We start from the raw sequence: 26,596 nt of genomic DNA, 5'->3' as shown, positions 1-26,596 counted from the left end.
ACCGAAAGGTGCTTATGCTCCTGATGATCTGGGATCTTTTACTCGAGCAGGAGGATAAAGTGCAGCTTATCCTGCACAGCCAGTGGTCCGTCTCATCCGTTTATACGTCCATGGGGCATTAATGTGAAAAAGACTAGCTAGTTCAAAAACAATTCATTATAACATCATTTAAGGAAATTTTTCACCAAAAATAAACAAATAAATAAAATCCAAAGGAGGATTTAACACTTAAACCAAGTCTCAGAGATCTTAAGATGCTGATGTTTCTTTTTACCGTAAGGCAAGACAGGATTTTTTTCCCCAGTACTCAGCATGTCCTGGTTTGAACCTGGGCTTAAACTCATAAGCACTAGAAAGGAATTAAGTTCCAAAAGAAGCTGCAGAGACTCTGAAACCTTCACAGAAACCAGAGCTGGAGCTCAGACTCGGATCTGAAGGAACCATGCTGCATCCTATTATGATCGCTATTATATTCATCAACACTTCCATTACTGTGGTTTACTGGTCCTACATCCTGACCCAAGCCTTCTGCACCAGGACTGAGGACGAGGACACCCCGGAATAAAGGGATGGTCCGAGTGAGAGCTGGGTAGAGTTTAGAGTAGACGATTGTAGGTTTTTTCTGTTGTTTTAGTGATTTAACCTTCATCAACGATTCAGCTTCAGGTAATTCAGCCTCAACATCTGCTTTATATCAACAAATACACACACACAAGCTTTATTTCCCTCTGTATCTCTGGGTATTATGGCTTATTTTCTCAGAAGCGCAGATTAAGCTGCAACAGATTGAGTTCTGTACTCTGACTTTCATTTACAGATGCTGTGTGTTGTCTGTGATCACATTCAGTACGCGACACTGACCACAAGATCTTCTCCAGGGGTTCAGGGTGTGAAGGAGACGACTGAAAAAGGGCCGGAGTTGAACACATACAAAAAAGAACAAAGGTAATGTTGGCTTCTGGCCTTATTTTCTTCCTTAGTCCTAGAATCAAATTGAATTTAAAAAGAGATCTTGAATAAAGGAAAATGGAAAATGAAATAATTTCTCATTATACCACCATGTATAGACTTTAGATCTCTACTGATTTGAACTGGTCTTTTTATGCTGGAGGATCATTTTGCCTGTTCTTAGAAATAAATGCTTGACATGAGCTTTAATATAATATAATAATAGATATGCTCAATAATCTTGTGTTTGTAAAAGAAGAAGAGTTCTGAAGACTATACTCAAGCTTGTTAAGACGTTTAAAACACTGTGATCATCTTGAATCTTTCATTAATCAGCAGATATTTTCGTGATCGTTTCACTTGTCTTGTCACCAGCGCAGTCTCCCATCCTTCAAACAATGATTCACTCTCCACAAATCATCACAATCTCCACAAATCATCACAATCTCCACAAATCATCACAATCTCCACAAATCATCACAATCTCCACAAATCACAAGCCTCACAAATCATCATAATCTCCACAAATCATCACAATCTCCACAAATCACAAGCCTCACAAATCATCACTATCTCACTCTTCAGTCTGAAGGAGTCGTTTTGTTAGATAAGAAGCAATTTCATCACGGGCAACTGTACACTACACTGGAGTACACTAGAGTACTGTAGTAGTGTAGTGTAGTGTAGTGTAGTATAGTGTAGTGTACTGTAGTGTAGTATGGTGTAGTGTAGTGTAGTATAATGTAGTGTAGTGTAGTGTAGTGTAGTGTAGTGTAGTGTAGTGTAGTGTAGTGTAGTGTAGTGTAGTATAGTGTAGTGTACTGTAGTGTAGTATGGTGTAGTGTAGTGTAGTGTAGTATAATGTAGTGTAGTGTAGTGTAGTATAATGTAGTGTAGTGTAGTGTAGTGTAGTATAATGTAGTGTAGTGTAGTGTAGTGTAGTGTAGTGTAGTATAATGTAGTGTAGTGTAGTATGGTGTAGTGTAGTATAATGTAGTGTAGTGTAGTATGGTGTAGTGTAGTGTAGTATAATGTAGTGTAGTGTAGTATAATGTAGTGTAGTGTAGTATGGTGTAGTGTAGTGTAGTATAATGTAGTGTAGTGTAGTGTAGTGTAGTGTAGTGTAGTATGGTGTAGTGTAGTATAATGTAGTGTAGTGTAGTATGGTGTAGTGTAGTGTAGTATAATGTAGTGTAGTGTAGTATAATGTAGTGTAGTGTAGTATGGTGTAGTGTAGTGTAGTATAATGTAGTGTAGTGTAGTATAATGTAGTGTAGTGTAGTATGGTGTAGTGTAGTGTAGTATAATGTAGTGTAGTGTAGTATAATGTAGTGTAGTGTAGTATGGTGTAGTGTAGTGTAGTATAATGTAGTGTAGTGTAGTGTAGTATAATGTAGTGTAGTGTAGTATAATGTAGTGTAGTGTAGTGTAGAATAATGTAGTGTAGTGTAGTATAATGTAGTGTAGTGTAGTGTAGTATAATGTAGTGTAGTGTAGTATAATGTAGTGTAGTATAATGTAGTGTAGTGTAGTATAATGTAGTGTAGTGTAGTATAATGTAGTGTAGTGTAGTATGGTGTAGTGTAGTATAATGTAGTGTAGTGTAGTATAATGTAGTGTAGTGTAGTGTAGTATAATGTAGTGTAGTGTAGTATAATGTAGTGTAGTGTAGTATAATGTAGTGTAGTGTAGTATGGTGTAGTGTAGTATAATGTAGTGTAGTGTAGTATAATGTAGTGTAGTATAATGTAGTGTAGTATAATGTAGTGTAGTGTAGTGTAGTATAATGTAGTGTAGTGTAGTATAATGTAGTGTAGTGTAGTGTAGTATAATGTAGTGTAGTGTAGTATAATGTAGTGTAGTATAATGTAGTGTAGTGTAGTGTAGTATAATGTAGTGTAGTGTAGTATAATGTAGTGTAGTGTAGTGTAGTATAATGTAGTGTAGTGTAGTGTAGTATAATGTAGTGTAGTGTAGTATAATGTAGTGTAGTGTAGTATAATGTAGTGTAGTGTAGTATAATGTAGTGTAGTGTAGTATGGTGTAGTGTAGTGTAGTATAATGTAGTGTAGTGTAGTATGGTGTAGTGTAGTATAATGTAGTGTAGTGTAGTATAATGTAGTGTAGTGTAGTATAATGTAGTGTAGTATAATGTAGTGTAGTATAATGTAGTGTAGAATAATGTAGTGTAGTGTAGTATAATGTAGTGTAGAATAATGTAGTGTAGTGTAGTGTAGTATAATGTAGTGTAGTGTAGTATGGTGTAGTGTAGTGTAGTGTAGTATAATGTAGTGTAGTGTAGTGTAGTATAATGTAGTGTAGTGTAGTATAATGTAGTGTAGTGTAGTATAATGTAGTGTAGTGTAGTATAATGTAGTGTAGTGTAGTATAATGTAGTGTAGTGTAGTATAATGTAGTGTAGTGTAGTATGGTGTAGTGTACTCTAGTGTACTGTAGTGTAGTATAGTGTGGTGTACTCTAGTGTACTGTAGTGTAGTATAGTGTAGTATGGTGTAGTATACTCTAGTGTACTGTAGTGTAGTATGGTGTAGTATACTCTAGTGTACTGTAGTGTAGTATAGTGTGGTGTAATGTTGTGTAGTGTAGTATGGTGTAGTGTACTCTAGTGTACTGTAGTCTAGTATGGTGTAGTATACTCTAGTGTACTGTAGTGTAGTATAGTGTGGTGTAATGTTGTGTAGTGTAGTATGGTGTAGTGTACTCTAGTGTACTGTAGTCTAGTATGGTGTAGTGTACTCTAGTGTACTGTAGTGTAGTATAGTGTGGTGTAATGTTGTGTAGTGTAGTATGGTGTAGTGTACTCTAGTGTACTGTAGTCTAGTATGGTGTAGTGTACTCTAGTGTACTGTAGTGTAGTATAGTGTGGTGTAATGTTGTGTAGTGTAGTATGGTGTAGTGTACTCTAGTGTACTGTAGTGTAGTATGGTGTAGTGTACTCTAGTGTACTGTAGTGTAGTATAGTGTGGTGTAATGTTGTGTAGTGTAGTATGGTGTAGTGTACTCTAGTGTACTGTAGTGTAGTATAGTGTGGGGTAATGTTGTGTAGTGTAGTATGGTGTAGTGTACTCTAGTGTACTGTAGTGTAGTATGGTGTAGTGTACTCTAGTGTACTGTAGTGTAGTATAGTGTGGTGTAATGTTGTGTAGTGTAGTATGGTGTAGTGTACTCTAGTGTACTGTAGTGTAGTATGGTGTAGTGTACTCTAGTGTACTGTAGTGTAGTATGGTGTAGTGTACTCTAGTGTACTGTAGTGTAGTATAGTGTGGTGTAATGTTGTGTAGTGTAGTATGGTGTAGTGTACTCTAGTGTACTGTAGTGTAGTATAGTGTGGTGTAATGTTGTGTAGTGTAGTATGGTGTAGTGTACTCTAGTGTACTGTAGTGTACTATACAATAGTGTAGTGTAGCTTAGTTTAGTGTACTGTAGTGAAGTGTAGTGTAGTTTAGTGAAGTTTAGTATACTATAGTGTAGTGTAGTTTACTGTGGATTACTTAAGTGTACTTAAGTTACTCTCTCTCTCTCTCTCTCTCTCTCTCTCTCTCTCTCTCTCTCTCTCTCTGTGTGTGTGTCTCTCTCTCTCTCTCTCTCTCTCTAACACACACACACCAGATGCAAAGGCAGACGTTATACTGGAAAACGTGTGCTTATTCCTTTAATCATCAGATTGTAATATATCACAAACTTAAATTTTAATAAAATAATCCATTCACACATCTCATGAATTAAATCAAATGCATTCTGTGAAAGGTGATGACTGAAGTTAAGCATGTGATGAACGTGCGCTATGTGGATAATGTGGATTAGCGTGTGCACACAAGAAGGTCAGAAAGGTTGGATGTCTAGGTTAGGTGGAGATTGAGGTCACCTGTGAGAGGATAAGAAGTACCTGAGGGAGAGAGCTGGTAACGCACCAGATAACACACTGGCGTCTCCAGAAAGCCATTCAGTCGGTTAGAATCGTGCAGGATCTGAGTTGAGGAGAAGTAGACGATTTAGCTTGAAGCTTCAGAGATGCATCCTCTCATGGTGGCCATCATAACAACCAACACGTCACTGTCTGTGATTCTGTGGAACTTCCTGCTGTCCCAGGTGTTCTGCAAGAAGATTAAAGACGCACCTCGATCTCAGGAGGATGTGCCTGTCTGAGTGAGCAGCATGTTCTTATTTACTGTAGGTGCATTTATTAAAGAAAACCTCATGATCATTTCTGTTTTTATTAACTTGTTGGTGGAGTGGAGCAGAAAACTCATAGCTCCAGGGTTCCTGGGTAGACCCTGAGCTCTGGGTGGATTGCATGGGCATGGATGCATGGGTTTTCTCCCAAACACATACCAGTAGAAAAACAGAGAGAGAGAGAGATCTCCCACTTTCTGTATCAGTGCTCCAGATGTTCATATCTGCATTCAGATGGGTGGGATCTAAAAAGGAAGTATTGTTTTCCTTTCATTTTTAAATGAATCCCCATTGTCGACCTCTTGCCTCAACCGAGACATGACTGTGTTGAGGAAAAAAGTATAAGAGATACTCAACATGGAGTCTGTCCTCTTCTGAGTAACTCCAGACAGAAGGATTGTATGTTGTGTAAAGAACAGCAGTAGTGAGTGTGTTTCCAGGATGTTCAGGATGACATGTTCATGGTGTGAATCTGAAGCCTGGGATGAGCCTGAGATGGTCTTAAGGATTGCAGCAGCAGCTCTCGAGTATGCAGGTGAGATTAAAAACTTGAATAAATCTGTAGTGATGCTCATGTGGGACCTACGGCAGCAGGAAATTAATGACTAGTGTAGAAGATCCAAGAACTGGTCAGTCATAAGCGTCACCTCCACCTCCACCATCAGCCTCACCATCACCATTACCATCTCCATCACCATCGCTGTCTCACCTAACATCTCATCTATGCCAATGATCACCACTGACCAAATGTTGCTTAGGAGACGACCAGGGATCCACCTGGAGCAGGGCTGGATCCATGGCAAGGCCAGAATTCCAGTACAAAGATCTCCAAAGTCCCTTATCGAGAAATCTCCTTCAGGAGGCAATAAACCAGGATGAAGGCTACTTCTCTGACTACATCCCACCTGCCCGAGACGCCATCATCATCATCACTACATCCAAATATGTCCTTTACATCCTGATAGGGGCGGTCGTGATCGTCGTGGGAACGTACGGCATCACCAGTCACCTGATTAAGGATCTGTTACACGACCTGGCAGGTAAAAGAAGCACTCTCCTGCCAAGAACCGGATGCCAGCTCTGATCTCTTCACAGAATGTATTTGATTCCCAGTGAGTCATATGGGAATGATAGAGTGAGATAATATTATAAACCTGAGCTGGAGATAGGGTCACAGCTGTTGTTATGGAAAAGTCAGCAACACCTTCTGGCCAATCAGAAGCCAGAATCATCTAGGGTAAAAATTCTTTCATGGATTTTTTCTGAATGATGAATGGTGTAGATATTTTTGTGTTTTGACTTTAATATACAAGTGGACATTCTTTCTTTCTTTCTTTCTTTCTTTCTTTCTTTCTTTCTTTCTTTCTTTCTTTCTTTCTTTCTTTCTTTCTTTCTTTCTTTCTTTTCCCCTACAGTCTCTCTCTCTTTCTCTCTCTCTCTCTCTCTTTCCTGCTTCATGCACTACTACTGACATCATGAAGGCCTTGTTAGTGTCACTCTCTTGCCTGCTTTGTATAAGACTCTGTAGTATTGATGTGAGACATTCTATCTATCTATCTATCTATCTATCTATCTATCTATCTATCTATCTATCTATCTATCTATCTATCTATCTCTCTCTCTCTCTCTCTCTCTCTCTCACACACACACACATTCTCTCAGCTGAACCATAACACACAGTTTTCACCTTCACGAAAGGCGACAGCAGCAAATACTAACCACAGAACATCAGCGTCAGCAAGATCTCCAGCATCTTAGCCGCTGTCTTAGCGCCGGATTAGCCGAGTTCAGATTAAATACTAAATGACTGCATGCTCACCAACATCTCACCGCCCAATGTGTTATGATTTAGTTGAAAATGTAGTTAATACTTTACATCAACAATTAAAAATTTAAGTACTAAATTTTCGGCAAATTCTTCCTGCTCTCTGTTTTTTGAAACCTTTTCATGCAGAATTTTTTTAAAACAAAATAAATTGTTTTAATGTCTTGTATTTCCTTCAAATTTTACATCATGTAAAGTTTGACTTTTTCTTTTTATAAATATCTCTTTTAAAAAATGGAAACAGGTGATCCATGTGTAGAAACTCTGTGGATTAAATATAATGGAAAATAAATTAGTAAAAAAATTAAAATAAAATTAGTAAAAAATTAAAAGAAAAAAGAAAAAGAAATTATTCATCAATAAGAAATAGATTTTTTTATCTCTAATCAAATTTTTAATTTTAAAATCTATTTTAATTTGTTGTTGTTTTTTTTTAAAAAAATAGCTGATATATTTGTAGATATTTGTAGATGATTTTGGAGATTAAAAAGAAAAATAAATAATAAAAAAGGAGATTTTCTGCCCTAAACATAGTTTTACTTAATTTGGAATTTTGTCTTTGGACAGGAAAAAAATATTGTACATAGAAATCAGGAAAATTGTTTCTATTCAGTGATTCAGAGGTGATTTATGTCTATTTTCAGATATTTATCTAAAAATATATCAGCCATAAGAGACAAAACTTTGCAGAAAAGGGTTAAATCACTGATACTACAACATAGCTCTTTCCTTAGGGACTGTAGTGATGATCATCTCCACTTCCTTACAGACTGGCTACTCGGCCCTGACCCGGAGGAGAATGAGGAGGAAGAGGAGGAGGTGCTGGAGGTGCCTGGAGCAGGAGAGAGGAAGAACAAACAGGAAGAGAAGCACAGATCCTCCAGCGGAGACCAGAACAATCCAGGATTTAAACTTTCTACAATAAGTTAATGGTTTAGATTTTTATAGTATTTTACACCCGTTATTTTTTTTGACCAGGTTCTCATTTCTCTTGCTTTAAAGTCTGACTAGAAATCTGACCAGTTTCATCATTCAATCATCAGTCAGTGTTAAAATGTGAAGTCTATGCTTTTAGCAATGCTTTTTTTCTTAGTAGTTAGCTTTAAATTAGATGACAATCTATGTAGAACTTCAGTTACCATCGGTTACGGTGTGCCATAAGCAGTAGCACAGAAATAAAGTGATAAATAACCTAATAATCAATGTTTTACATCCGTACAGTAACCCTGTCCTTTAACAACTGTAACTACTAATCTACTATCTACTAATCTAATATCTACTAATCCTGTAATTAATGATGAATTAATAATCCACTAATCTGTCATTAATGATGGAATAATAATCCACCAATCTGTCATTAATGATGGAATAATAATCCACTAATCTGTCATTAATGATGCATTAACAATTCAATAATTTGTCATTAATAATGGATTAATAATCCACTAATCTGTCATTAATGACGAATTAATAATCCACTAATCTGTAATTAATGATGGAATAATAATCCACTAATCTGTCATTAATAATGAATGAATTAATAATCCACTAATCTGTTATTAATGATAAATTAATAATTAAATAATTTGTCATTAATAATGGACTAATAATCCACTAATATGTAATTAATGATGAATTAATAATCCACTAATCCTTAATTAATGATGGAATAATTATCCACTAATCTGTCATTAATGATGAATTAACAATTCAAAAATTTGTCATTAATTATGAATTAATAATCCACTAATCTGTCATTAATGATGAATTAATAATCCACTAATCCATAGCACATGAGGAAATTATAAAGCCTGTGGCAATTAGTAATAACCCTAATCATTCAGTTAAACATAAGCGCCTCGTTAACATTTTCTGTTAAATCAGACTACATGCTATTAACTTTAAGTCTTTTGAGCTGTTATAAATCTATTAGTCTCTTGGACAGGTTTAAATCTAGGCTTGTGTGATTGCTGTTGTTTCTGTAAAGGTATATTAATAGTCATTCTTTTAGGAATCATTTCCTAACACCTAATTCCAGCCAATCAGATTGACTCTAACTGATATGACTGACGTTTTGTGGATGATTCTAGCAATAACTCGAAATTGTTATGCATTATTTATGTACCCCCCCCCCAATTTACGATCAAACTAAACTCCAATCAATTCCACAGACTTCTGACTGATCATCTTAAAGCCAGATCAGTTCTAGTCCTCCATTTTGTACTTTTTCATGTTTTCCTCTAGAACATGACGGCATGTTTAAGGACCCTCGTTTCCATCATGGCTGCTGTTAGATATTTATTCTAAAGCATATAATAAACACGAAATAAATGTAATAAAAACTTTTTCTGTGACTCCATGTGAATTCCATCAACCACTGACAACACTTCATACATAAATTCATACAATTTTCCCCGATTCTGAGTAAATGATCTAACACAAGGCAGTAGCAGTGTTTGTGTAGTGTGTGTGTGTGTGTGTTAGATAATATCTCATAGACCGAGACGTCGGGTTCAGAGCGAAGTTCCAGGTTTGGCAGAAGAGGATTAGATGGAAGGATTATACATTGCTGTCATCAAGCCGAATTAAAAGCTGAACACCACACACACACACACACACACACACACACACACACACTTCTTATCCAAGCACAAGGGCATTAAAAAGTAATGAAAGTGAAATTCACAGCGATTCAGATTGGTTCAGAAGCTCTTGATTCGTTTTGTTTAACAACTGCTCTCACAATCGTAACACTAATATGTTATCGTTTCCATAGCAACTGCTTACAAAGGGACTGGGACTGCAGATACTCCAAATCAACTGAATTTATAGAATTATTACAGTATATACATCGATCAGGCATAACATTATGACCACCTGCCTAATATCTGTTGATCCCTTTTTTGTTGCCGAAACAGCCCTGACCCGTCAAGGCATAAACTCCACTAGATCCCTGAAGGTGTGCTGTGGTATCTGGCACCAAGATGTTAGCAGCAGATCCTCCCCTGCAGACCTCACCTCGCAACTTACAGGACTTAAAGGATACTTTTGATAGATACTGACCACTGCAGACCGGGAACACCCCACAAGAGCTGCAGTTTTGGAGATGTTCTGATCCAGTGGTCTAGCCATCACAATTTGGTCCTTCGTCAAACTCGCTCAAATCCTCACGCTTGTCCATTTTTCCTCCTTCTAACATCAACTTTGAGGATAAAATGTTGACTTGCTGCCTAATATATCCCAGCCACTAACAGGTGCCATGATGAGGAGATCATCAGTCACGTCATCTCTCACTGCTCACAGTGTTATGCCTGATCGGTGTACAGGGAAGTTTTCCGTGCTTTGTAACAGTCAGAGATTTTCTCCACGTGAGACTCACGACTATTTTTAATTTCTTCGTCTTATTAACCTCTAGAAATAGGAAGAACAGATAGAACGAGAGCAGGAACCCGCTTGCTTCACGGACACCCCACAACGTTAAACGTAACTATAAAGGGATAAAAAGTACAAGTACAATCTAATGCTGGCTGTAAGCCAATCATCTGTTAAAAGTCCAAATGCTCGAGCATTACAACCTGACATTCTTTAATAAATATTAAAGAGAATTCAAATGTCTTCTTTCATATGAGCTTCATATTAACCTCCACTGTGGAGTGGAACATGACAAAGACACTCATCAACATGGACACAACAACAAACAGGAGCAAACTCCATTTTTTGGCTTCTGGTGGAAGAAAAAGAGTTAATAAAGAACCAATAGTGATTGTTGTTAAATTGCTGCGGTATTAGTGGAATAAAACACTTCATTGTTGATTGCTTTAGGGTTCATTATGATCAGTTGAACATCTCTAGTTACACAATATCCCCTTTTCAGGATTGACACTGATATCACACGTCCATGGAACAGTTCATCTTAATCGCACCCAGAATTGCTTCACTAATCAGTTGATTAATTATTAATTAGAGATTAATAAAAAGCCAGAAATTCATTTCTACTTTGTTCCTTCACTCACGGTCACGTCGCAATAAACACTACTCCAGTCTGTAGCTGTAAAAGCTGAACTATTTATCTTTACGGTGTAATTACGAGGAACTTGATCACATCAGCTTGGGATTGCATGTGTGTGTGTGTGTGTGTGTGTGTGTGTGTGTGTGTGCACTTTGCTCTTTACACCGAGCTCACCGAAGTCAGACAGTCAGAAGAACACCACGGCATCATGTCGCACCTCAGGAGCGTCCTCGCTTGCTTCGTGCTCCTCGTCTCCATTTGTCAGGCAAACACTGGTGAGAAAACTCCTCGTTTTGTCACTTATATCATATTTGATGCTGGATCTGATCAGAGATTATTCATACATCAATCAGGCATAACATTATGACCAGTGCCAGGTGAAGTGAATAAGACTGATGATCTCCTCATCATGGCACCTGTCAGTGGGTGGGATATATTAGGCAGCAAGTCAACATTTTGTCCTCAAAGTTGATGAGTTAGAAGCAGGAAAAATGGGCAAGTGTAAGGATTTGAGCGAGTTTGACGTAGGGTCAAATTGTGATGGCGGACAGACGACTGGATCAGAGCATCTCCAAAACTGCAGCTCTTGTGGGGTGTTCCCGGTCTGCAGTGGTCAGTATCTATCAAAAGTATCCTTTAAGGACACTTAAGGACACAGGACACAAAGGATCTGCTGGTAACATCTTGGTGCCAGAGCACACCTCCAGTGATCTATTGGAGTCTATGCCTCAATGGGTCAGAGCTGTTTTGGAAGCAAAAGGGGGACCAACACATTATTAGGCAGGTGGTTATAATGTTATGCCTGATCGGTGCATACAGTGTACCACAGTAATTTCCCGATGATTACATAAAAGGTTACTTCCTGTTATCACTTACTCTACTGTACAACTTAATCTCTGTTTGACTGATACAAGCGTCACCATATCGATTACAAACAGGTATGTATTTAATGCCGAGCGTCCATCATACGAGTCCCAGAGGTGAAGCTGTAATTACAGACATTATAGATAACGTGATAGAATCACGTTATGATGGAAGACAGATCAGGGTACGGGTTCAGATTAGTAGCTTCATGTGTTTTTTTTTTATTAATATAAACACTTTTTCCTGCACGTGAACCCACACAGGTGGACTGAGGGCCAGCACCAGCTCTCAGGGGTCAAGCTTGCTGACCAACGCGCTGGTGGGACTGGCGGCAGTGGTCGGCTTCCTCTTCATCGTCTTCTTCATCCTCATCATCAAAAGGATCTTTTTCGAGAAAGCCACGTGAGTATTCAGAACATCGTTAATCTTTTTGTTTACTGCTTACAAGCCACACACTCAGATTGAGCTTTAAGAGCTCACTGGATAAACAAGCGCTCTTATTTTACTGTTTAGGAAAGAATTTATTTTAACACTTCCCTGAAGGAAGAACCAAAGACAAAGAGACAAAGAAACTCTGGTTGTTTATAGCTGCTGGAACGCAAGTGATCACAGGGACTTGTCTTGCAGACATTGTGGACGTTGTTTGTTGATAAATTTACATTTACGGCATTTGGGAGATGCCCTTATCCAGAGCAACCTACATTTTTAACGCATTGTTTTATACAACTGAGCATTTGAGGGTTAAGGGCCTTGCTCAGGGGCCGATTGGTGGACCTGGGATTCGAACTCACAACCTTCCCCAATAAATGTTAATAAAATATAATTACTGGTAATTCGTTGTGGTTTAAAAAGTAATGACACTGTTAGAGAAGTAGTAACCGCTTCACGTCATGCCGTATCACACCAGCATCCATTTCATTCCATGACTGTAACCTTTACAGTGCCCAGGTACAGTGTCCAGGTTAGCCTCTAATTACAGTGGAGCCTCTGTATACAAATGCCCTCTTCTACTAAAATGTTCGCCTTAAGAAATGAAATTTTGCGAGAAATTTGCATGGCCATATGAACAAACCGAACAACGGCTAAGTTGCGCGTACGTCCGAGAGCCGTTCTAAACTTGTTAGCGTCAGTGGAAAGCCAAGCGAAGCGAGTTCCCGAACCGTTTCCAGTCAGCAAAAGCTGTTTGGAAAAAGTCAACCCACGACACCAACGTTACCTTCAGCATGCCTTCAAAAGCTAGCTGATTTTTCGGGCGTTTTTTGTTGACAGATCGGTGGTGTGGGTGCTCTGTTCTATTTTTAGTCCAAGCTTGCTGGCACGACTTCCTGTGAGGAGCCTTGACATGGAATGCTTGGCTTGGGTCAGTTCTTTGTAAGCAGACATACAGCGTTATGAATGCAGACATATCTGCGTTTACATTATTTCTTATGGGAACATTTGTTTCGCAATACACATTTTCCCCATAAGAACTCGCCTCGCTTTTTATAAATCAGCTTAATATTTACTGAGAGAAAGGATGAAATTAAACCCCACCCTTTCTCTAGGAGGGTTTTGAGGAACCTTATCATGATTGATCACCGAATTGATTAGCCAAGCTATCCTGCAGCTCATGAAGCTCATGAAGCTTTTACAGCCTTTTACGGTGATATAATGTTATCTCTACACATGTTCAGACGCCGCCCGAGGTCAGATCACGTCCCTAACAATACACACATGTGTTTTCGCTAAAGCATGCTGATTAACACAATGATTAACCAGCCTCCAAGGTTCCAGAGTCGTAAATTTCTGATCAGCTTTTATTTATTGTTTCTTCCCGAGTCGCTGGTGTCTCATCCGAGTGACGTTTTTCTCAGCAGGGATGATGAGGAGTCTGATCCTGAGGCGTGTGCAGTATATGAAAACCAAGCTATGGAGCAGGAGGAGGAGACGCCACACACAGACGAGGCGAAAACCACCAACCTGTAATTTCAGGAGAACACACACCGCTTCATTACACCGTCTACATGTGGACTTTGTGCAAACGCTGTAAACTACAAGGCTGTTGCTTGAAAGGGTCATTAAATCAACTCGGTTCTTTTATACAAAACGAGTCACAGCTCAGTTCTAACGGCTCTCAAGCATTTCCCAGCTGGACGATTTTCTGTGACCCCCGAGCTTTTTTTCTGGATCTGTGATTAAGATTTCTTGTAATCATTCGGCAGACAGAAAGATTTATATAACGCTCATCATGTCACACTTGTAAATCTGAACTCAATAAAAAGTTCCTGCCTTTTCTTTTCGTGTTTATTTTCTGCACGTTTTTGTTCCTCTGACCAAAGTTGTGACGTAGACGGAAGTAGAAACTTGTCATGAAAGTGAAAAAAAGTGAATGTGAGCAGTAGGACGTTAAAATCCGCCTTCGTAGTTAGAGCAATGTTCCTCAAATTAATTTGTAAAGTAAAAAATTATTACTAAAGATAAAAAAAAATTGGGTGTCTAATCGTCTTGAATACATCAGCCACTAGATGGGACCAAACTCTTTTTGTGGATTTTTTTTTATTTTGGAAAATAATTATTTATTTTAGTTTAGTTTAGTTTTTTATTTTATTCAATTTAATTTTGTTTATTTATTTTGTTCTGTTTTATTAGTTTTTTTTTTAAAAACTTATTTTATTTTAAATTAATTAATTAATTTAAATTGACTTGTGTCCATTGGGACCAAACCCTTTTTGCGGACTTTTTTTATTTTGGAAAATAATTATTTATTTATTTTTATTTTATTCAGTTTAATTGTATTTTATTCTTTTTTTTTTCTTCAAAATTAATTAATTTATTTAAATTGCCTTGTGTTGACTTTTCTCACAATCTCCTCACATTTTATGTTTCCTGTATAATAAACGTTGGAAAATACCAATTTTTAGAAAATGCCACATTCTCTGAATAAACTTTGAGTCACATGGACAACCGGGTCAATTATCCATAGTCCACACTGTGCCACTTTAATTAGGGTGATGTTTCTAAAATAAAAGTCCTGGATAAAAAGGCCTAGCAGGGGGGGGTGGTATTTTATATTTTAAAAAATTTATATCAGTGATTATTCCTGGAATTGAAATAAAATGAGGTTCTATGGTTAGTTTAAAGTATTGTTTTTATAATGAATAAAAAAACCTCTCTGAAAAATGGCTCTGAAATAATCCCCAGCCTTAATGTGGCTATTATTTTGACTATTCCTGTTTGTAAAATAAATATCTCCTGACGTTCTGGGGGAAATGTATTTTGCAGTTAAAAGGATCGCTGGCTGCGAAACCTTGAGAATGAACCCTGATTTCACAGAGAGTCACTCAACATGAGAAGCAAAGCCACGTCGGAATAAACAAACAATCGTGTTACAGATGAAAGAATTTCACCTCGGTAGATTGGGTTCAGATTCGGAAGGAATGGTGTGAGCTTAATATTTAATATTGAAGTGTTTGAAAGGTTAAAGATCTCAAGAAAAGATCTCAGTTCTGCTGAGAAGCCATGGAGGAGCGTTAGGGGGAAGAAAGGTCACAGCTATTGGCTTGCGATCTGTCTTTCTGTGGAAGTCGCTTGGATAAAAGTGTTCGCAAATAAAATATGACATGAAAAAAACTACAAACTACATACACTCTGAGAACGTGGCCAAGTTTGTGTGTGTGTGTGTGTGTGTGAGAGAGAGACAGAAATGTGGCTCAGAGTCCAGCACTGAAAAACAGAAGGAAGGAAAATCATAATGCAATAAAGCAGGCAAGAGAGAGACAATAACAAGGCCTTCATTATGTCAGTAATAGTGCAGGGAGCAGGAAAGTAGATATAGATGTATGGGGAGAGAGAGAAAGACAGACAGAGAGAGAGAGAGAGAGAGAGAGAGGAGGGAGGAAATAGATAGATAGATAGATAGATAGATAGATAGATAGATAGATAGATAGATAGATAGATAGATAGATAGATAGATAGATAGATAGATAGATAAAATAAAGGAGAAAGAGTGAGAGAGGGAAAATGAAGGACAGAGAGAAAGAAAGAAAGAAAGAAAGAAAGAAAGAAAGAAAGAAAGAAAGAAAGAAAGAAAGAAAGAAAGAAAGAAAAATGAGAATGTGTGAAAAAAGAGAGAGAAAGAGAGAGAGAATAAGAGAGAAAATGAAAATGAGAGAGAGAGAGAGAGAGAGAGAGAGAGAAACTGAAGTAGAGAGAAAGAGAGGGAGAGAGAGAGAGAGAGAGAGAGAGAGGAAGGGAGATTGACAGAGAGATGTGAAAGAAAGAAAGAAAGAAAGAAAGAAAGAAAGAAAGAAAGAAAGAAAGAAAGAAAGAAAGAAAGAAAGAAAGAAAGAAAGAAAGAAAGAAAGAAAGAAAGAGAAAATGAAGTAGTAAGAGAGAGAAAGTGAAGGGGAGAGGGGGAGGGGGAGAGAGAGAGAGAGAGAGAGAGAGAGAGAGAGAGAGAGAGAGAGAGAGAGAATCATTTTTCCTCTGGATCTCCTCAGCATGGTGAGTCTGGAGTGGACCTGCACTCTTCTCACTCGTCCATCACATCCTCAGGTCACCCAGAGCAGCAGTAACTAGCCTCACGGAAACAGAAACACCTTCACGACTACAGAATCCAGGGTGATGGTCTGTTTCTGCTCAGCCTCTGAATCCACACCACACTTTAAATCAGCGGCTGGCGAACGCCAGATCCTCCAGATAACCGCGAGCTCAAATCCACGAGCCGTGGCGGCACTGATTTACTGACGGGTCACTAACAAGATCAATCACATAAAACATAAAAACGCTCATAACGGTGGGGTGTGTTTATAATCACTGTACCTAAATACAATAAATAATAATCAATCCCTGGAGTCCTGGAAGTAGGGCTGAGTGATGAGATGAGATTATATCTATATCGTGATAAATCAGGTTATAATACACTTTCCTGAGATTTACTGGATATCGTGAGATCCTTCTAATCATTTTTATTATGTGTTTTTAGAAATAAAATAAATTTTACAAGTTACAAATGAACTGACAACAAAACTAAAAATTGAGACACATTAAGTCTTAAGTCTATAAGTCACATTTTTGCAGATTTATTTGCTCTGTGTCAGTGTGAACTATTTATTTATTTATTTATTTTGTTGATGATGTTTGTTTTTAGTTAGGTTTGTGTCTATTTAGTTTATTAATGAATTATTATTTATTTGTTTAATAATTTTATTTAACTATATTTTATTTTGTTATTTGTTTGTTAATTTGTATATTTATATTTATTTAGTTAGTTTGGTGTCTGATTATTTAGTCATCTACTTCTTTGTCTATTTATTTAGCTGTTTATTTCTTTTCAGTTTTATTATTTATTCGTCTATCCATTTGTTTATTTATTTAGTTTGTTATTTATTTGTTCATTTGTCCATTTATTTATGTTTGTTATTCAGTTAGATGTCTATTTCTTTGATTATTTAGTTGTCTACTTGTTTGTCTATTTATTTAGTTGTTTAGTTAATATTTTTTTTTAGTTATCTATCCATTATTTATTTTATCTATTTAATAATTTTATTATTTATTTATCTATTCAGTTGTTTATTTATTTTATTTTATTTTATTTTTTATTTTTTAAATGCAACACTACTATATTGCTGGCAGGTTGTGAGCCTCTGGTTAACTCTGGTTATTATTTTTATTATCACATGCCTTAAATCATCATTAGCTCATATTTACTGTAACGAAGTATTAAATCAGGTATTAGTAAAGCGTTATCATTAAAAGAGTTAAGATCTGTAATAATCATGAAATCGCAGACGATTCAAAACTCGGACTGGATTCGTTCTACACGAAGAGGTGTGTATTAGTCATTGTTAGCGAATATTATTATTATTATTAGCATTATTATTAGCATTTTTACAGACTGTGCATAACCGTGCTTGTTAAGATTACATCATATTTAAGGTAATAAAATATATATAGAGAGAGGGAATACCATTTAAACTGGCATGTTAGTAAAGTTTATTTGTGTTGGTAATTAATGAAAACGTTAGCTAGCTGACTAACTTAGCTTAGCGAAAACGTTAGCATAACTTTAGCTTAGCAGGTCCGTTTTAACATGTGTCATGTAAGTTTCAAGAGAACAGACGGTGACATATCTGAACACAAAACTACCCAAAACACAACAAGTGGTTGGTAACAAAAAAAAGAAAGAAAATGAGAGAGAGAGAGAGAGAGAGAGAGAGATGAGAATGAGATAGAGAGAGAATGTCATTAGTCATTGTTAGCAAATATTATTATTATTAGTATTTTTACCATTTTTACAGACAGTGCTCGTTAAGATTACATCATGTTTAAGCGAATAAAATAAATATAGAGGGGATACTGTTTAAGTTGGCGTGTTAGTAAAGTTTTTTTGGTGTTAGTAATTAAGGAAAACGTTAGCTATACCCTGTAGGAGTTTAAGTACTAGGAAGGTGTAGACAGTGGTGAGACCAGCCATGCTGTATGGTTTGGAGGCAGTGTCACTGAGGAAGAGACACGCGTCAGAGCTGAAGATGTTGAGGTTCTCTTTGGGAGTGACACGGTTGGACAGGATCAGAAACGAGTACATCAGAGGGATGGCTCATGTTGGACGTTTGGGGGGACGAAGTTAGGGAGAGGCCAGATTAAGATGGTTTGTTCAGAGGAGGGAGAGTGAGTATATTGGTAGGAGAATGTTGGACATGGAGCTGCCAGGCAGGAGGCAAAGAGGAAGGCCAAAGAGGAGGTATATGGATGGAATAAATGAGGATATGAAGCTAGTGGGTGCAAGTGTTGAGGATGCAGGAGATAGGGAGAGGTGGAGAGAGATGATTCGCTGTGGCCACCCCTGAAGGGAAAAGCCAAAAGAAGAAGTAGTTAGCTATACCCTGTAGCTGGCTAACTTAGCTTATCAGAAACATTCGTGTAACTTTAGCTTTGCAGGTCCGTTTAAATATGCATGTCATGTGAGTTTAAAAGAGAACAGACGGTGATGTATCCAAACACAAAACTGCCCAAAACAGAGCAGGTGGTCGGTAACAAGGTCCGGTCATTTTTACAACACAGCACAATAATTCTTTTCGGTGGGATCAGGATTGCTTCTGAGAGAGAAACGAGTCCGTGGGGAGCTCCAGTCCTTTTGTTAAGACATCTGGACCTTATTACTGGGCTGTGTTTTTACAAGGCTTTCCCATCACTTTCTTTAAATTAAGATATTAAATTCATAAAACGCAGCGAGCGAAAAAAACTGGGAAGGGGGGGGATATCCCTTTGAAACTTCTAAAAGACAAAAAAGTCTAAATAGGGGTAATGAAAACAGCCCCGGTTCAAGCGTGAGGCGCTTCCCTCCCACCGAGGCAGTCATTAGCACATAAATTAGGCTGTCTGTACATTTCGTGCTTTCTCTGATTCTCTAAGCAATATTTTATATACATCAGTGAGACGCTTGGCCTGTCCTGCAAAGTCCTTGTCTGAGATTCGGGCTTTTTTATTATGAACTTTACACCTATAATAAAACTGCTAGTTAAAATGTAACAGCCATGCCCATATGCAGCGCAACACAGCTATAACGTATTTACAGTTTGGGTAATTGTTGTGTTTTTGGGTGTAAAATACCCCCCCCCAACCGTAAATACCACAATTATGTTCCATTACATTCTACTGGAGTAGCTTAGGTTTCATAAGAAGAAAAGGAAAAAGGAGGAAGAAAAAAAGGGAATAAATAATCAGAGTGATATAAACAATATTCAGCAGCTTGGCTCTGTGCTTGACGGGTCACTTCTACATACGCCCTCACATCCTGCCTTCACTCAGTGTGTACCGAGAGACAGAAGGAAGGAAGGAAGGAAGGAAGGAAGGAAGGAAGGAAGGAAGTGAAAATTAGAATGAGATAGAGTAAATGAAAGAGAGATAAAGTGGAGGGGAGAGATAGAGAGATGGAGAGACAGAGAGACAGGGAAGGACAGAGAGACAGGAAGAGAGAGAGAGAGAGAGAGAGAGAGAGTAAGAAAAAAATTAAATTGAGAGAGAGAGAGAGAGAGAGAGAGAGAGAGAGAGACAGAGAAGAGCAGAAAGAGCGAGAAAGAGGGAAATTAAGGGAGAGAGGGGGGGAGACAGAGAAGGACAGAGAGAGGGAGAAAGAGAGGGAGAGAGAGAGACAGACAGACAGACAGATAGAGAAAGAAAAAGAAAGTTCAATTAAAGAGAGAGAGAGAGAGAGAGAGAGAGAGAACCATGTACCACATGATAGATAGATAGATAGATAGATAGATAGATAGATAGATAGATAGATAGATAGATAGATAGATAGATAGATAGATAGATAGACCTCCTGATAGACAGACAGACATGCATAGATAGATAACCATTAGCAGACTAGGGTAATAAAGAGACCATGAGATAGATAGATAGATAGATAGATAGATAGATAGATAGATAGATAGATAGATAGATAGATAGATAGATAGATAGATAGATAGACATGCAGATCGTTTTGATCTCTTGCTCTAATTTGTAGTCATTACTCATGAGCTATATTAAACATGTTTAGACGATTCACTTCCAGGAATTTCGTCCGTCGCCGCTTCTTTCGAACTTCCTCTTGCGTCAGTGCAGCGAGGCTGAGACTCTAACTGCTAACTAGGGCACACGAGGATGTAAATGATCTTTACAGCTGTGGCTGTAATTAAAATGTTCCAGAGGAAAAAAAAATTCACAGAGCTTTCATGAATCAAGCTCAAATTCCCCCCAGTGTGAGCTTCAGCTTTACTGAAATAAAGATCCCAGAGGCCCGGGACTGGAGGAGGAGGAGGCTGGAGCTTTCCTCTGGAGCTGCTCTGCAGTGAGACGAGCGAGCTGGAGGCCCGTGGGGGCGAGTGCTCATTAGTTACTCTCTCTCTCTATCTCTCTTTCTCTCTCTCTGATTATTTTTTTAAAAATATTTGCAGCCCCATTTAAACACTCTTGTTGATTTCTCCTCATTATTTTCCTCAGGGAAAAATTCCTGCCTACATGTTACGGGTTGTTCTGATACATTCCGAGTGCAAGTTATGACCCTGGACTCCAGGAGCTGAAGTTATGGCCGGAGCGGACGGATTTATTAGCTAGCCTTCAGACAATTATGGAAACCTAACACACTGGAATAAAAGGTTAATGTAACAGCAATGCCGAGCTACTTAGCTAGCCGGTGGATGAATGCAGACTGAGTTTGTTTCCACTGACAAGTTGTAGACCAAATCTTTGGCTGAATTCGGCTTGAGTGTAAAAAGATATTATAAATGACGTCATAAACGTTAATATTACAAAAATAAATAAATAAATAAATAAATAAAAATTCTGCAACTGAAAACACGCGTTTGATTCAGTCCTGCAGGTGAGTCGATTCAGAGTCAATTCGAATCGCTTTCTAAATGAATCAAGCAGAACTACAGTTCACCTTTAGCTACCATCACACACGCGGTAATTTTTATCGCTGAAAGTCTTCAGTCTTTGCACTGTGGAGTCTTCAGTACTACCGGTTGCCATAGTAACAGCGTATTATATGAGCGGGCGGTGCAACTAGAGATCCAAGTCAGTATTCTTGCACTAAAATGAATCATTCGACATTTGTGTATGAAATTCATGTTGCAAATGCTGTGCTCTCAAAAACCCTCATCGATCATTCAAATGGACTAAACTCCGAGTATGTTAAAGCACAGAAACATTTAAAGGCAGAGGATTCTGCATAGAAAAATTTAAATGCAGGAGCAACAAAACCTCTAGAGGACATTCGACACACTCCTAACGTCCTGATCCATCATGCTAGGTATATCACCATCAATTATTTTTACATGAGCCGTCAGAAACACTACGTACAAGACGTTTTCTTTTCCTATAATCCCGTTTTACGACAGGTAATAACTCGCACCGCCGCATTACGACCGGGCATCGGATGTCGGGAGCGTTTACACACCTGTGGACATCTGGAAAGCTCTCAGCAGTTCAACTCCTGCATACATCTCTACGATATATACGCTCCTGACAACAGAGCTCCAGATCCTGCTTTGAGTTCATCAAGCGCTAACTTACTGCGCATCCCATGGGTGAAACACGAGAAAAGTGCTGAGGCGGGCTTTTTTATTTTATTTATTTTTTTAATGGCACAAAAATCTGGAACGCATTACGTCTCGGAGGATACGTCACGCCTCCTCTCAGCACACACACACACACCCTGTCTCGATGATTTAGCATCTAATCTGACTGTCAACGAATAATTATAGTAGCATCTTCCTGCTTTATTACTTTAATAGAGGTTTCTATGTGGGATTTACATCACATGTCTGCTTCATGGTCCATTTATGATATTTTCTTCTTCTTTGGGCTTTTCCCTTCAGGGGTCTCCACAGCGAATCATGTCTCTCCACCTCTCCCTATCTTCTGCATCCTCAACACTTGCACCCACTAGCTTCATATCCTCATTTATTCCATCCATATACCTCCTCTTTGGCCTTCCTCTTTGCCTCCTGCCTGGCAGCTCCATGTCCAACATTCTCCTACCAATATACTCACTCTCCCTCCTCTGGACATGTCCAAACCATCTTAATCTGTCCTCCCTAACTTTGTCCCCCAAACATCCAACATGAGCCGTCCCTCTGATGTACTCATTCCTAATCCTGTCCAACCGTGTCACTCCCAAAGAGAACCTCAACATCTTCAGCTCTGCTACCTCCAGCTCTGACTCCTGCCTCTTCCTCAGTGACACTGCCTCTAAACTATACAGCATGGCCGGTCTTGTACACCTTCCCCTTGATTCTCGCCGATAATTTTCTATCACACATTTATGATGTTTCATTAAAGGGGAAAAAAGACCAGTGTGCAGAAATGAAAAATGAGGAAAGAAAGTTTAAAAGGTTGATTTTAGGCTCTCAGTGACCAAAAAAAAGGCTCTCTTCAGGTCAAATAACCATCTCTTATTGGGCTACAGCCATGGAGACATCGACACTTCTCGAATGTCTGTGTCCAAAAGAAAACCACTAACAAAGTGACCGATCAGCATGCAGCTGCTTTCAGCCTGAGACACACCCACCAATGCCGGAAAAATGATTCACACTGTGTGTTTTGGACGTACGGTTAATGATCTCATCCGATTTCTGACATGCTATTTAGTACAAGTGTGGTTTTTTGCGCTCAGGTGTTTAAATAAAACTAATAAAAACTAAAAACTAATTTCTGAACTGCCGGGTCGTGACCCTTCAGCGGGTCGTGGATCATGGTCTGCTTTTCTGTCAGGAGTACAAATGAGCAATTAGAACTGTATATTTGCAATGTTCAGGGCAACACTGACGCATCATCCATCATGGTACCGTGTTAATATCCCCAGGTTTACGTAGCGCTAGAGTTGCAATTCTAGTCTGAGTACAATTCAGCGTCTGGGAAAATGCAGAAATATTTTCAGCAGTCAATTCAGAAAAAACCTCCTATTTTGATAAGTTCTGAAGGAACAAGCCGGGTATATCCGGTACTGTAACAGTGGAGAAAAAAGTGCATGAAGAGTCAATAAAGCTGTCCATACTTCAAACATCACCTTCACAGGAAGTGTCCAACATGTGCCGAGTTTTATTATGAGCTAAATTATAAGTTAAAGATTGGATTATTACCTGTTCTTTAACAGGTGGGTCATGGATGATGATCACAGTGGTCAAAACCTTAAGAAAGCCTGATTTAAAGGACAGGGTTAGGGTGTGTGAGTTGATCAGCTAGTAAGTACACCCTGAACAGGTTGCCAGGCCAAGGCCACACATACAGACAGACAACTACACACACTTATAGGCACTTTTGGACTGTGGGAGGAAACCGGAGTACCCGCACGCAGGCACGGGGAGAACTTGCAAACTCCCCACAGAAAGGCCCCGCCTGTTCGAACCCAGGACCTTCTTGAGGCAACAGTGCTAACTACTAAGCCATCGTGCTGTCCTTAAAATCACACAATGAGGGCGAATTTAAAATACGTTTGTTGACGATCACGATCACCGGAGTCTTGTCGGCCATTTTGTATGTTTCATTGTGTGCGCCTGGTAGCCCCGCCCCCTTTTCCCACAACATAAGGAAAGCAACGTCTAACATTCCAGATTTTTTGGTTGAATAAATGCAACATACTATATATATATATAGGTTTTTTAAATATATATATATATATATATATATATATATATATATATATATATAAATGAAAAATGCCCTTAGCGATGAGCTCATATGCCTTTCCACTTGGTTTTGTGTCAACACTTTCAACAAGCTGCTGCACTCGCTCACCCTCAAAAAAAAAAAAAAAAAATTGGCTCGTGCTACTTTTTGACTCATTAAAAAGAAATAAGACTTGACTTCCTTCAGAAAGGGTAAAGTTGTATTTTTCCAAACTCGGCGCTCCAGCTCGCTAGTATCGAGGGGATAATGGATCTCAGAGTGATTAAAGTCAGGTGCGTTCGATCCCACGGCCAAGTTTGAGCGAAACCATACACCGCACCGCTCTCTTTCACTTCTCTCTCAGCGCTATGCCCCCCCCCACCGCCCCCCCCACTCCATCCAGTTGCTTTTCACCAAATTGATAGTGTCATTTAAAAGGATCGCTGATGCAAAAAGGTTAAATCTGGACGCACACAAGCCGTGAGTCACGCTGACAAATCATCAGCCGTCACCGCTATGGAACTTTCACTGCCTTAATTATTGCACGTGCGAGCTGTTAGGGATTAGGTTTTTAATCGGAGCAGATTTTGGCACTGACGGACCGCTGTACCGAAACATCATAAATAGGCACGTGGAGAGTGAAGAAGCATTTAACGCATTATGATAAAACTTGATCATCACAATGAGGTTACAGGAAAATAATTGACGATGCTGTTTACTTTCCATAACAGTTTATATCCCATTATCCCTCTCCTATCACAACAATATAACAAAAATAAATGCTTTTAAGAACAACAGATCCATTAGTTACCTGTAAAGTCCCAGCATCCTCTTTTGTCTCTCTCTTTAAGACCAAAAAATGTAATGTTAAGACTTTAAAGGGGCAAAGTCTTGGAGAATGAGCATGTGTAGTTAATGACAGCTAATTCAGATGCTGTGTGTGTGTGTGTGTGTGTGTGTGTGTGTGCTAGAAGGAAAGAGAAACACTCTGGAAGCTGTGTCTCAATCTGCTCCCTGGTTTGGGCGCCATTTTAAGTTCCGTCTCTTTTTCTCAATCGTAAAAATCCAGAGGTGGATGAAGTACACAACTTCCTTACTTGAGTGAAAGTACAGATACTACTGGTCAAACATTACAGGTAAAAGGTGTAAAGACAGATTTTTACTTAAGTGAAAGTACAGAAGTTCCTTGTTTTTAAAAGTACTTAAGTATCAAAAGTAAAAGTCAACGCATTATTTTATTATTGCTGCATTGTTGTGTGCACTACTTACAGTTCCTTTTGTAGCAGCCTAGTGAATATACTGACCAGTGTGTAGTATCTGTGGAATTAAGAGCTTTTAGAATGTTACAGAATTAAGAAATTAAACAACTGAATTGACAAAAAAGACAGGTATAATCATTTTCATTTTTTATTTAACACTCCCACCACCCCCAACAAAGAAGTACACATCTATGTGTATCCATTCATGTACATTAGAATCAAGTGGTCTGTAAATGCAGACTGGTCAGAAAAAAAATCCAACTTGCTTTAAAACCCGGCTACAAAACTCACTGCACTTCGAATTTCCACCGGAAGCAGTAGACCATCCGGGAATTTTTGGAATACTCTTTTCAGCAAACTACGATTTGGGGCATACTAATTCTATTTTCGAATACTATTTAGGACAGATAGTACGAGAATTTGGACGCAGCATACGTTTCTGCGTGTTAACTAACGTCATTACCAATGCGTTGGTGGTGTATACGCAAAGCTATGGCAACTAGGCATACAAAAAACATTTGCCTTACCATACATACTCCATGGCACAGGCAATATCCATTTCAAGCTTTTAGCAGAAATGAAAAGTATACAAACCTCAATAGCCCCCTTAAAGAACCCCTCAATTCATAGTAAAAAAAAAAAACAGGGAGCATCCAAGCTCTCTATGTTCCCTTACACACACACACACACACACTCTATGGCTCACAATATTGATAAATTCCAGTATAAACTTTGCTTTTGAGGGCAACTATCATATCATTATACTTACCTAGAAATAATATAGAAATATAGAAATGATAATTGGACTTATTTCTAAATAGATCGGAACCATTTCGCTACTCATCCGAGCAGCTTCTTCAGTTTGAGGGAAGAAAAGTGACAGGATTTCTTGAGTTTGTATCCTCCGGGGTGAAGGATCCTCCCTCTGTGGATAGCCTCGTTAAAGGAAACACGGGGAAGGTAAGAGTGGGCTGAGGATAAAGACCGGTCACCCTGAGAGCTCCTTCACCCTGGAGGTGGAATTATGGCATTTCATAAACACCTTACAAGTTACCTCGAAGGATCGGGGTTCAAGCCCCAACACCACCAAAGCTCCACTGTTGGGCAATTGAGCAAGGGCCTTAACCCTCTCTGCTCCAGGGGCGCTGTATCGTAGCCGCCCCTGCGCTCTGACCCCAACTTCCTCAGCTGGGGTATGCGAAGAAAAGAATTCCACTGTGCTGTAATGTTTGTGCGGCGATAAATTCTTTATACAAATAAGCAATTGAGGGTTGAGGGCCTTGCTCAGGGGCCCAGCAGTGGCAGTTTGGTGGACCTGGGATTCAAACCCACAACCTTCTGATCAGTAGACCTCAGATGAGT

At 38.6% G+C, this 26,596-nt stretch overlaps 1 protein-coding gene across 1 annotated transcript; it reads left to right on the top strand.

Moving 5' to 3' along the window:
• Positions 1 to 11,181: 11,181 nt before the first annotated feature.
• Positions 11,182 to 14,342, top strand: smim24 (small integral membrane protein 24). Its single transcript, XM_058390574.1, has 3 exons — positions 11,182 to 11,251; positions 12,104 to 12,242; positions 13,697 to 14,342. Exons 1-3 carry the CDS (start codon positions 11,185 to 11,187, stop codon positions 13,803 to 13,805), a joined length of 315 nt encoding a protein of 104 aa, XP_058246557.1. The 5' UTR covers positions 11,182 to 11,184; the 3' UTR covers positions 13,806 to 14,342.
• Positions 14,343 to 26,596: the final 12,254 nt, after the last annotated feature.

The sequence above is a fragment of the Hemibagrus wyckioides genome, linkage group LG05 (genome assembly GCF_019097595.1).
Source record: "Hemibagrus wyckioides isolate EC202008001 linkage group LG05, SWU_Hwy_1.0, whole genome shotgun sequence".
Lineage (NCBI taxonomy): Eukaryota > Metazoa > Chordata > Actinopteri > Siluriformes > Bagridae > Hemibagrus > Hemibagrus wyckioides.
Note: the sequence above shows the minus strand (reverse complement) of the source record. Positions and strands in the feature narration are given on the sequence as shown.